Below are 12,715 nucleotides of genomic sequence, written 5' to 3' on the forward strand. Positions count from 1 at the left end.
AATTTTAATGGATGATTAAATGAAAATTTAATAAACCGATATGCTATAGTGAACTTGATCATCGGCTTACAAAAAAATAAATGACTTAATCCTAATCTTAGTTGGCTCTAGACTGGACGACCCACGGAGCCACCAATCAAATGAATCAATTTAGCAAAAGCTTACAAAAAAATACAAAAAATTAAGCAAAGCTTGTATATATACAGTTCTCTATAGTATAAGCTGGGTTGAATTAAATATCACTTAGAAACTCAAGTACTTAAAAGTTTTAAGTTCAACAACCAAAATTCAAAAGTACAATATATATTACGAGCTTTGACCTTCAAATCCAAAACAACGAAACATCAACAAAATAAAAAATATATTACTATATATATATATATATATATGTGTGTGTGCTAATAAATATATTCATATATTTTGACCCGTTTTATGTAATTTAACAATTAAACATAGACAAGTGATGCATTCAACTAAGCCCTCTAAATTGCATGAACAAGCAATGCCACAGATCTCAAGCTTAAATACATCACTGTTATTGGGCTTATAAAGTCCATTTATAATTGGGCTCGAGGAATCCAGCATCCACTTAAATATGTGAATAAACAATTTAAATAGTAGAGAACATCCATGATTAGCATTTGCATCAGGTGCAATCACGTGAAATGTTTTTATATTTCTATATTTATAGTAAAATTAATATCAACTCAATTATCATAATTATTAATATAATAAAAGATTAATTTTAACTTAATATATTCGAGCCAAATATTAAAAAAAAAAGGGAAAATGTGCAGATTGGCCCCCGAAGTAATAGCCCCTATAGCGTATAACCTCTCTTACTCACTATGTGTGCAACTAAATCCCTGAACTCCGAGAAAAGGGTGCAAATTCCCCCCTCTGACCTAACGCCGTTAAATGTCCATTAACGTCTAGGTTTAATTGCACCCTCTACTTCAGGGGTGGATCTGCACCTTTTTTTTTTTTAATTTCAGCAATCCACCTCCGGCATCAACTTAACCGCCCCCCCGTACTCATCGGCTCCAACTTACACTTTGTCAGCTTGCACGCGCTCAATCTCTTTATCGTCGACTGCTTACCGCCGACATGCAGCAGCATCCCCAACTCCAGATGTGGACCTGGATCGAATCTTGTTTGGTCCAAATCCATATCCGTATTTTTTTACTTAGGTCAGGATCCGGTCCAAATTCATTGGGTCCAAAAAAATGAGATTCATGTCCAGATCCATTAGATTCACAGGGTCTCGAGTCCTGACCCGAATACATTCTTTTTTCTCTTTTAAAATAAATTTACAAATATTAAATTAACCAAAAATAAAATCATAATTATTATCTAGAGTTTTAATAATTATTCAAAAATAAATAAATAAAATTTAAATATATATTATATAGATAAATATATACACAATTAATATCATAAGATAAGCCTAAAAAGTTAAGGTGTTGGAGGAGATGCTATTGTGCGGGGCGGTGAAGAAGCTGGTAGCGTTGCTGCATGTAAGCGATGGGCAGTCGACAACCAAGAGATTGGGCGCGTGCGAGCTGATAAGGTGCAAGTCAGAATCGATGAGTACGGGGGCGGTTAAGTTGATGCCGGAGGTGGGTTGCTGAAATTATAAAAAAAAAAAATTAAGGTGCAGATTCACCCCTGAAGTAGAGGGTGCAATTAAACCCAAACGTTAACGGACACTTAACGGCGTTAGGTCAGAGGGGGAATTTGCACCATTTTCTCGGAGTTCAGGGGTTTAGTTGCACACACAATGAGTAAGAGGGGTTATACGCTATAGGGGCTACTACTTTGGGGGCCAATCTGCACCATTTCCCTAAAAAAATAAAGAAATAAAGAATAATTCACAATATATAATAAAAATTGATATTATGAAAAAAAAAAGTTTTAAAAAATATAAAAAAATTTGAAAAATAGATTTATTCAAAAAAGAGACGAGAGAGGAGAGAGAATTTTTTTTAATTTTACTTTTAAAATAAATGTAAATTTTACATTTTAAATAAAATATTCACTACAAAAAAAAGTTCCAATAGTGACATTATTTTAGTCACACTAAAATATGTGTCATAAAATTTATGATATTTTTAGGTGTAACAATATTTAGTTACATCAACACATGTATCTATATATTTTTGTTACATAAAAAAGTGTAAGTAAATTTTGTTATGTATCGTTGGATGTACCCTATTGAAAGGTATTTTACAATATGTTATTACTTACTACCTTAATATTTATTCCTAAATATTTATATAGCATGTAAATAATCTTTTTGTATATCATTTCAAGGTTTTTGGCCCATTTAAAGTCTTATGTTCGAAATAGAGCTCAACCTGAAGGATCAATTGCAGAGGGGTATATCGCTGATGAGTGCCTCACCTTTTGTTCAAGATATTTTGAAGGCATTGAGACTCGATTCAATCGGCCTCGTAGATACGATGATACCATCTTAAACAAGGAAAAATATTTTTTCAAGTCTGGAGGTAGAGCTGTTGGAAAAGTTGAAATCATGAAACTTGATGAGTTATCATTGGCTCAAGCACATCGCTATGTGTTACTACAAAGTCCTAAGATTTTTTCATATTTAGAGTACGTTTATTTTTCCTCAATTGTTTTCTAGCAATACTTGAAATTATGTTTTGCAAATTTTTTCATTCAATGGTCGCAGGCATTTCCTAAAGCAGCGAAGAAACATGCACCATGGACAAGTTAATCAAAATGTGGAGAATAAGTGGGTAGTTGAGGAGTTTCCTGGTTGGCTTCAACAACAGGTTGTAGTTTGTTAGTCTATGAATTAAAATGAGGATGATGTAGTTATTAATTTATAGTTGTCTCAACTTAATGTCTTAAAAACTGTAGGTTCCAATAATGGAGAAACATCATTGTGACGAAGAAACAGTAGCCCTCGCAAGAGGGCCAAACAGTTATGCAAAGAGATACAAAGCTTTCATGATCAACGGTTTTAAATTTCATACAAAGGATCAAGAAATCTACAGAAAGACTCAAAATTCAGGGGTGGTTGTTGAAGTCAAAGAAGGGGATGAGGAAAATATAGTTAAAAAGTATTATGGTTCTATCATAGATATATATGAATTAGACTACTATGGAAAAGGCAATGTGGTGATTTTTCGATGTGATTGGGTTAATATAAATTCATCTAGTGGATTAAAAAAAGACAAGTATGGGCTACCTCTAGTGAGCTTTTCAAGGTTGATCCATACAGGTGAAGCTTTGAAGGATGATCCATTTGTTTTGTCCACTAATGCAAAGCAAGTGTTTTATGTGCAAGATGGCAAAGAGAGTGAATGGATGCACATTGTAGAGACAAAGCCTAGGGATTTATATGATATGGGTTCAAATTTGGAGGAGGGATTTATATGATATGGGTGTTTGTAACAATTTTATGTCCTCTTACTATTGATTCACATCATTCTCCACCTATTGATTAAATTCTATAAAAAGAAACTGTGGGAGTGGCTGTTGTCTGATACTTTTCTGCCTTACACATTTCCTTTTCAAATAAAAATGTTGTTGATTATTCCTTGAGTTGGATCCATCTTACTGTCTCTTCTTGGAACCCAGTAACATGCCTGTTTTACATACTAAATTACAACATGAACATAGATCTCCTTTTTGTATTTGACTTGTCTTTCTGGAAAATCTTGTCTAATCATGTATACAGGTCATATAGAAGATTACTAGAGCTGCATGCTCCTAAGTTGTTTGGTGGATTGCTATTCCGATTGAGGCGTTTGAGCTGCACACGAGATACTTGTGAAATTAGGTAGGCATGTTTTAACACAAACTGTTCTTGTTTTCTTGTTTCAAGTTTGCAAATGGCCATTTTTCATGATGAGCAATACAAATGTTTTCTTTCCCCCTGGTGGTGTCTGTGTTTTACTAGATAAGAAAGAGATCATAATTATTTATGTGCTTGATCTTTTTAGAAAAGAGATACCATGAACATGAATAGAAGAAGAAGTTGGGAATATACCTGCCTTAAATTCAGGAAGAATCAACTACCAATTCAAGTCTTTGATCTTTTTAGAAAAGAGATGCCATGAACATGAATAGAATAAGAGGTTGGGAATATATCTGCTTAGTAGACTCAGCCACTCACTTATTTGACTTTACCTGCAGTAATGTTATTTAGTTGGAAGATTCACTGAAAAAGAAGTATGAGAAACATGATGAATCTTTGTTTCATCCAAGTCAAATTCCAGATTTTGGTATCCGAGTCTGTTGGCAGGTCTCAATCTTGTTTGAAATCTTAAACTTTCTTGGGAGGCTAGTTTGTTTAGGGGTTGTTCAATGGAGCTATCAGATTTTCCAATTTGTATATACGTGGGAACCTTAAAAAGTCCAGGTGTCATCATTTTGCCTATGGTTAAACCTTTTATTTCCTTTATGCTTTATTGAAATAAAGTCCAGATTCATACACGATGAAAGTTAGATGATTGATTTGATGTTTCCTGTTTGCCATGTCTATCATTTTGCAGCTAGCATTTGTGTTGTAAGTTTGGACCCGAAGAGTTTGAAGTTTGGAATCAAAACGACATAAACTGTAGGGGACTTGTCTGTAAGTAGAAATGTTATTTCTCATGATGAGTATATGGCTCTATTGAACTTAGTTAGAATGTATCATAAAGTTATTTTACTACGAATTAGTTAAGTTCTACTAATTTTGACATCACCATTGCAGATCTAAATGTTTTGATCATGTTTCGATCCAAAGTGACAATATCCCAGTACAAAAAAGGCCCTCCAACAACAAATTGTAGTTCTCTACCGCCACCATCTTCCACATTCTCACAACCTCTTACTATTGATTCACATCATTCTCCAGATTCTATTTTCAACCACTTGCGTCCACCTTCATTAAATAGTAATTACACACAGCTAAGCCCCCTTCGGCATTCACCATCCCACCTTCATTCGTCCTCCGAGACAGATGATAGTGAATCTAACAACAATGATGATAATTCACATGTTCAAGCTTCTGAGAGTAATGTACTTGAAAATATTGAGATTGTAGGTAATGTTTCTGTACACTCAATGTAGTAGAATCTTTTTCCCCTCCCTTTGTATTTTAATTCAGTAAGTTATTGTGTTATTTACAACTCTTTTGATATAAGCTAGAGATATATTTAGTAAGCTACTTTGGTTTTCTATGACAGATGACAAAGGCCATGTGAAACTGACAAGAATGGGAATGAAAGCTAGTGATGTTTTCAAGTTGGCTAAAGGTTTGAGAATTTTGGTAAATGTTAATGAACATGGCCAACCAATCCGGGCAGCTAGAAGAGTTCTAACAAGATACATGATGAAACTTGTGAAACAACCAAATCTTTGTCCGCCAGATTTAAATGATTTTAATGATGTTAAACATGCCTTTGGAGTTGAGCTGCTGAGAGCTGTGCGGGTATCAATAATTTCATTAAATGTTATTTTCAAATATCATTTCGGATGCATTGATTTTTTTTACTAATGTGTATTTTCCTTATTTTCTAACAGGAGAAATTCTATATCCCTAGACATGAAAATGTGGACAATGTATTAATTGCTCTAATGGGCATAAAGTTCAGGAACAACAAGTATCGGGTAAGAAAGGAGATATATAAAAAGACACATGCTAGATTGAGGGAAAAGCTGAAAGCAGTTTTGGAAGCTAGTGGTGTTCATGGTGAAGAATTGGAACATCGAGTGACATTTCATGAATTTCGTGAAGACCAAATTTTGGCAGAGCTTGATAGGATTGAGCCTCCACCTGGATTTGCTTATCATCAATGGCTTAAATTCAAGAGTAATATGAAATCTGAAAAGGCAAAGGTGGTATAGTAATTCATTTTCTTTATATTATAATCTTCATTAAATTCTTAAATATTTCTTCTATCTATGTACAGAAACTGTCTGAGAAAGGGAAAAAAGCTCGTGCGACCCAAAGTCATACTCATATAACTGGAACCAAGAGTTATGCTCAAGTTGAAGATGAGCATGTAATGCCTATTTTACATATATTCTTATATTAGTTAAGAATCACGTGTGAAATTAAGAATGTTTTGTTTTTAATAGGTCATTAAATATAAAGAACATCCAGGGCCACTTACATTTTTTGACTTGACACATAAAAGGAGAGATGGTTCTTATGTGCAGAGTGATTCAAAAGAATTCATGGTAAGTTCTTTGAATTCATCTTAATATAACTATTCATAGCATTTTCGGTTAGGTTATGTTTTTTTTTTGTGTTATAGATGGCTGCCAAATCAGAGATTGTTAAACGTAAAACTGAAGGAACTTGTGAAAATACTGTTGAATTAGAAAGTTCAGTTTGGTATGATTTGATGGGTGATGATAAACCTGGTCGAGCTCGTGGTTATGGTATTGGTGTCACGAAATCAAGTGTGACCGCCTTCCGAGCCAAACTTAGACAAATGCAAAGTGAATCAGAAAAATCCAATGCTCATGACATTGAAATGGCCCAGCTCAAGCTATTACTTAGCAAGCAACAACAACAACTTGTTGCACAAGAAAATGCAATGAATGCATACATGGCAAAGACAAATGAAATTATAGGCAATTTGAGAGATGAAGTTCTACTTTATCGTACAGCATTTGGAGCTGGTACAGGGGACGTACCCAACCATCTGAAAACGAGCTCAGGTATCCATCAGCAATAACGTTTTTTAGAGGCCTTTGTCATCTATTAATTTCCAAAAAGATTCACAAATCATCATCATATTTCTGCAATTATGACAATGTAATTTTGCAACCATTCTTTCCTGTTAAGGTTGCACCCAAGCATTGGAGGCTGGAGATCAATTTCAGCCAGGATGCAGTGTTGATGCTTTCATCAATAAGCTTACCTAATGGCAGGTATCCATCAACAATAACCTTTTTTAGCTTTCATTTCATCGGGAGTAGCTCCAGTTCCTGCTGCTTATTGAACTATAAAAATTCTTAAAGTTCATCTTAACTTCACTAGGAACTTGTAGGGCTGGAAATGTTGACTCTAAGAAAAGTTGAAAACTTAGAAGTACTGTTCTTCACATCATTGGCTAGTATAGGATTTCACCTGAAGTAAAGTTCTATTTCAGTCTGAACATTTGAATTTAGTTTAAGATGTCGTTGGTTTGATCTTAACTTCTTTAGATGTACACCAAGATTAGACTTGTGTGAGTCAAGAACCTCCCCTGCTTCTATATGCCCTCTCATTTTCTCCTTTAAACACTCTTCTAACAAGTGATGCTTTGATTTAGGCTGAAGTTCGTGGCTTCCAACATGACTGCTCCTTGCACCTATAACAATTTCAGTGAAAGGGCATAAATTGCTTGATATATTGAACCTTCATAAGGGGTCACCAAATAAAGGTCAAGAATAGTATGCTAAAAAGAGTGGCTGCTGAGGATGATCTTTCCCAAATGAAAGCATTTTCTTAATCATGTTTGACACATGTAATTGCATATATTTCACCATGCCCCATATATATTGGTGGTTGACCTTGTTATTTGAGTTAATTGCATAAATATTCAAGAGCTTATTTGGCATGGATAATAGCAACATCTATTTCTTCTATTTGCAATTGCCTCGAATATATATTAGTTGAATACCTTCTATTTCATTTTGTAAGGTCATTTTTATATTAGCAAATTAGGTGAGATATCTAAAAAAATAATTACACATTTTACATGTCACAAAAACTAGTTACACTTATAAATGTCACAAAAATAGCTACTTGCTTACATGTCACAAAAAAATAACTACACTCTTAAATGTCACAAAAACTAGTTACACTTATAAATGTCAGAAAAATAGCTACTTGCTTACATGTCACAAAAAAATAACTACACTCTTACATGTCACAAAAATAACTACACTTATATATGTCACAAAAACTAGTTACACCTTCAAATGTCACAAAATTTAGTGACATTTTTATTTTTGTGACACGCATAATAGCTACTCATCTATGAGATGTCACAATTTTATTTAGTAACAATTATAAGTGTCACAATTCTTTAAAAATTATGTCACTAATCAAACATTTTGTTGTAGTGATTTACATAAAATATATCAAATTAAAGCTCAAAGATATATCTTTAATTTGATATGCATAGTATTAAATATTTTATAATTAGTCAAATTTCACAATTTAGAAATAAATAAAACAAAACAAAAAAATGAGAAGATAAAGAAAAAGAAAATAAAAAGAAAAAAAATATAGTTTACAAATAAATGTTCAACTTTATTATAACTACAAAATTGACGCTCAATTTTAAAATCTTGAAATCCTGGTAAACATCTAAATTAATTAAATAATGTAATATTTCGAGAGAATGTTTTAAAAATATGTCCACCAGGTCCCTAATTGATCTAGCTTAATCAAGAGATTTAAGTTTTTTAAGACACATTCCTTTCTGAAGTTTACTATTGAGTTACTAAATTTTCGATACTTAATTTCGTGATCATAATATTAATTAGAGTAATAACCTCCAAAATATAATATTTTTATTTTATTTTATTAAACATTTCCAACTTTAAAGTATTTGTCGAATATATACTCTGTTCAAACATGACTAATCCACCACGAGCCATTTCTATTATGTTTCTGACATTATCTCACAATAATTCCTTTGCCTCATATTGGTTGGTGAAAATTATTCACCAAGAAGAGTTGGTATATATATATTTCAGTAGGTACAAAATAATTTTTTATGGTACGAATTGGTGTAAATGGTGTTCGTTGATTGTAATTACTAATTAGTACGGATTGTACAATCAATTAGATATAAATATTGAATATCTTCTGAAACTTAATTTTTTTTCCCCGGTAGTTTTACGATTAAATACTCTTGACCGAATTCATCTCTCAAGCATATATAGATCAGTAAAGTCTTGAAATCACTAAAATACTCAAATAATATTTCTGACAGTTGCTACTTTGGATCAAAGTTAAAATTAATAGATATAGAATTGGGCAATATGCATGATGAGAAGGAAAATAATTAAGTTGGATTCACTCAATGCATGTTGTATGTAGGAATGAGATTCAGTGTACCACACTCTATGTCTCACTTTGTGTCCCACTTTCAATTTTGTTTAATTTCTTATATATATTTTTTTCAATTTCAACTTTATATGCTTTAGTTTAATTTTGTGATTATTAACAAAGGTTTATTCCATCAATTTAGGGTATATAATTATTTTTTATCATTTAATTTCACTTTTATTAGCTAATAATAGGTCGATAAATTCAAAGTCATGATGTATAATTTTTAAAAAAAATTAATTTTTTGAAATAAACATTAAATATAATCCATAGTATTATAATAAATTTTATTTTATAAAAAATATTTTAAAAATAATAGATATAAGCATGAGACACAATGACACACATAAGATTGTGAGACATTGGATCTGATCTCTATGTGTACTAGCTGTGAATTCTCATGAACTCAAAAAAAACAAAAAAAAAACAAAAAAAGAAAAAGAAAAGAAAAGAGTATGAATCCCCAAAAATTTGAATTTGAAAGTATTCTAATTAATTATTGAGGATTAGGGAAAAGTAACATCTTTAACACTTTCGAGATTTGTACTACCTAAAATTCCGCTTAGTGTAAAGAATATTTTCATCATTTCATCCTCACTTGATTATTGCTCCATGTTACTTTCGTGATGTGGTCACCACACCAGTTTCAATGTATATAAATTTATTAAAAAAATTGGATCACTCGAAGTACAATCAGTAATTAAATACTAGCTTCTATATACTCCCTCCGTCCACGAAATGAGTACCCATTTGGGGGTGACACGGGTTTTAAGAAATTGATTAAGTGTGTAAGTGGAATAAGGGACCCACTTTTATTGTGAGTGTGATGTGTGGGGTACACTTACCAAAAAAGGAAATGGGTACTCATTTGGTGGACGGACCAAAAAGGAAATATGGGTACTCATTTCGTGGACGGAGGGAGTATTATAATAAAATCGACAAAAAAATATTTGTAATTAAAGTTTCTTTAACTAACTATATCAGAAAACGACAATATATATCACTAAAAATGAAGAAATCCATTTATATTATATTGGTAAAAAAAAAACTAAATATTTTTTTTCCTTCTCTGCATGTTTCCAAATTTCAAATTCCAATAACATCATCTCCTAGAACAAACCATAGGATTTAGAATAAAATACATAAATATGCAGTCTGTATATGTATATATATGCATACTTATGTAACGCAAATATTCCCAGAAAAGGAAAAGAGAAGAAGAAAAGAGAGTAATTGTAGAAGATCTTAATTTTCGATACTCAATCACACATAGCAATTGGAGGGTTTGTTATGCTACATGTATTTTAGATATTGTATCAATATTAGTATTAAAAAAAAATTAAGTTTTACCCCGGCCCGCAACTGAAATGGAAAAAAATAAATGAATACTTATAGAATCGACAAATAGTGCGTACGTAACATGAATACATAGTGTGAGATAGCAAATTCGAAGCACATAATACATTCTAAGTTCTAAAAATGGAAAATTAATTTCTTGCTGTACACAAATTATTACATTTCTCAAGCATGAAGGAAATAAAAAAAAAACATACAAATTTAACCTTGAAAACCCAAGAGAGCAGGATTTTCCCAACACAAAACTATGATCGATGTATAAATCAGTTTCAACACAAACTATTTAATAATAATTAAAAAAAAAACAGTAATCTTAGCAGCATGATAAAAAGTAGTTTCAAAATGAAAAAGAAAAAAAAAATCCAAACCGTGATCGATCATCTCTTCCAACTTCTGCTTCTGCAAATCTTTTCTTGATTAATCCAATTTTCCTTGGCAATCTCAACCGCAAATTCACAGAAATCCGTCGATCCCTTCGTTTCCTCCTCTTCTTTATTAATCTCCAATTCATTCCTCCTCTCTCTCTCCTCCTCCTCTTCTCTCTCCTCCAGCCAGCTCTTGGCCGGCGCCGAGCGGCACCGCATGAGCAGCAAAGCATTCGGCGGCGGCGGCGGCGGCGCCTCATCATCAACAATCACACTCTCATCTTTCCTCAAATTATTATCTTCTTGCAAAATCATGAACCACTTGGAAAACACAGCTCCCGACGCGCCGCCGTCGTCTTCGTCTTCTTCTTCTTCTTCTCCCTCGTCGTCGTCGGAGCTGATCTCGACGGCGGGGATGGAGCCGAAGCAGCGGAAATCGAGGCTGATTTTGCGCAAGCATGTCAAGAACTGCATGACCTCCTTCTTGAACCCTAGCGCCTCCATCCACGGCGCTCGCTTCTTCTGCTTGCGGTGATTATGCATCCTCTCAATCTCCTCCATCACCGATTGCCAGTTCTTGCACGAATTCGGCTTCGTTTTCACCTTGATCTGCCCAGCGCAGGTCACCTTCGGCGAGGTGGGTTCCGAGATATCTGCATTGCTGTTATTATTCTTGTGTTTGGTGCGGGCCCACATGGTGGATTTTCTGAGGTGGTGGTGCGAGGGGCGGCGGCGGTGGAAGGAGGAGGAGGAGGAATCGGAGGGGCGGGCCGGGCTGCAGATGGGCTTGGGCATGAGGGATAGGTGAGCTCGAGATGGGAAGCATACGAGTAGATCGGTTGAAGGAGGGCCTTTGCCCTCTCTGCCTCTCATTTTGATCATCGATTCTTGATCCAACTTGGACTGTGTTTTTGAGTTTGGAGATGATGGCTCTCAAGTTTTAAAACAAATGAAATGAGACCTTTTGTTTTGTCCCTTTTTGTTGTGTGCCTTTTTTTTTTCCTCTTTTTACCTTGAGACATGAGACTTATGTTCGTTTCTTATTTCATCCCCTACTTTATTTTATTCGACACCTATTCGATTTGTAGTATTTTATTTTGAGCTTCTATTAGGTAGCTTGCTAAAATCGGAGGGACAAATAGTGAGGTGATTTTTTTGATGAAAATCAAATAGGGAGTTTTCCTAATTCTCCTCATTAATTCTTTCTTGAACTAATACCAAATTTAGGAACATTGATGATGAGGAGTATGACCACACAACTCGATCAAGAAATGAGATGTGTAGTTTATGATGATTGGATGGGAAGTAAAATGAGATGATAAAACTCTCATTCTAGGAAATTATGTTACTTGTAGTCCAAAATATGGAATTATTAATAGTATGTTACTGGTTATCAAAGACTTAAAAAGGGGTAACATCACCCTAGCTTGTGATTGGACACTAGTTGACCAAGTTACTTGATCACATTATTGGATAACCCTTTGAGTTGTCATAGTGAAGAATTGAGACCTTTAGTAAAGGCACTCTCCCGTGCAATCGGCTGCACCGTGTACCTGATTTTTGAATGACACTACTTCAACATACAAATGACACTTATGTTGAAGTAGTGTCATTCTGAAAATCAGTTGCACGGTGCAACCGGTTGCACATGAGTATTTGTGCCTTTAGTAAACATATTTTTGCAGCTCAAAAAACATGTTTGTGTGGAAGTGACACCAAAATTAAATAAATTTGTGTCCATATACTTTATATCCAAACACATCAACACCAATGAAAATATAAAGAAATAAATAAATTCACTTTACAAAAGGTCTAGGAGTTTTGAACATGTTACCCCCTATCTATAAAAATGGAGCCTCATGCATTTTATGTGAAAAAATTCAATCAATATATGTACATATAATGTCTATCCACTGAAAAAAAA

The 12,715-nt window shown here is 33.6% G+C and overlaps 3 protein-coding genes across 3 annotated transcripts; 2 read left to right on the forward strand and 1 right to left on the reverse strand.

The window, feature by feature from the left end:
• Positions 1–2,290: 2,290 nt before the first annotated feature.
• On the forward strand, positions 2,291–3,512 carry LOC131010913 (uncharacterized). Its single transcript, XM_057938621.1, has 3 exons — positions 2,291–2,613; positions 2,693–2,795; positions 2,884–3,512. Exons 1-3 carry the CDS (start codon positions 2,534–2,536, stop codon positions 3,403–3,405), a joined length of 705 nt encoding a protein of 234 aa, XP_057794604.1. The 5' UTR covers positions 2,291–2,533; the 3' UTR covers positions 3,406–3,512.
• A 196-nt stretch (positions 3,513–3,708) lies between these two features.
• LOC131010876 (uncharacterized) lies at positions 3,709–7,596 on the forward strand. Its single transcript, XM_057938566.1, has 10 exons — positions 3,709–3,808; positions 4,524–4,603; positions 4,727–5,059; positions 5,202–5,446; positions 5,539–5,853; positions 5,928–6,020; positions 6,097–6,198; positions 6,276–6,684; positions 6,812–6,897; positions 7,281–7,596. Exons 3-9 carry the CDS (start codon positions 4,744–4,746, stop codon positions 6,889–6,891), a joined length of 1,560 nt encoding a protein of 519 aa, XP_057794549.1. The 5' UTR covers positions 3,709–3,808; positions 4,524–4,603; positions 4,727–4,743; the 3' UTR covers positions 6,892–6,897; positions 7,281–7,596.
• A 2,945-nt stretch (positions 7,597–10,541) lies between these two features.
• On the reverse strand, positions 10,542–12,140 carry LOC131010908 (uncharacterized). Its single transcript, XM_057938613.1, has one exon. It carries the CDS (start codon positions 11,671–11,673, stop codon positions 10,804–10,806), a length of 870 nt encoding a protein of 289 aa, XP_057794596.1. The 5' UTR covers positions 11,674–12,140; the 3' UTR covers positions 10,542–10,803.
• Between the last annotated feature and the right edge of the window lie 575 nt (positions 12,141–12,715).

Source organism: Salvia miltiorrhiza, chromosome 2 (assembly GCF_028751815.1).
Source record: "Salvia miltiorrhiza cultivar Shanhuang (shh) chromosome 2, IMPLAD_Smil_shh, whole genome shotgun sequence".
NCBI classification, from domain to species: domain Eukaryota; kingdom Viridiplantae; phylum Streptophyta; class Magnoliopsida; order Lamiales; family Lamiaceae; genus Salvia; species Salvia miltiorrhiza.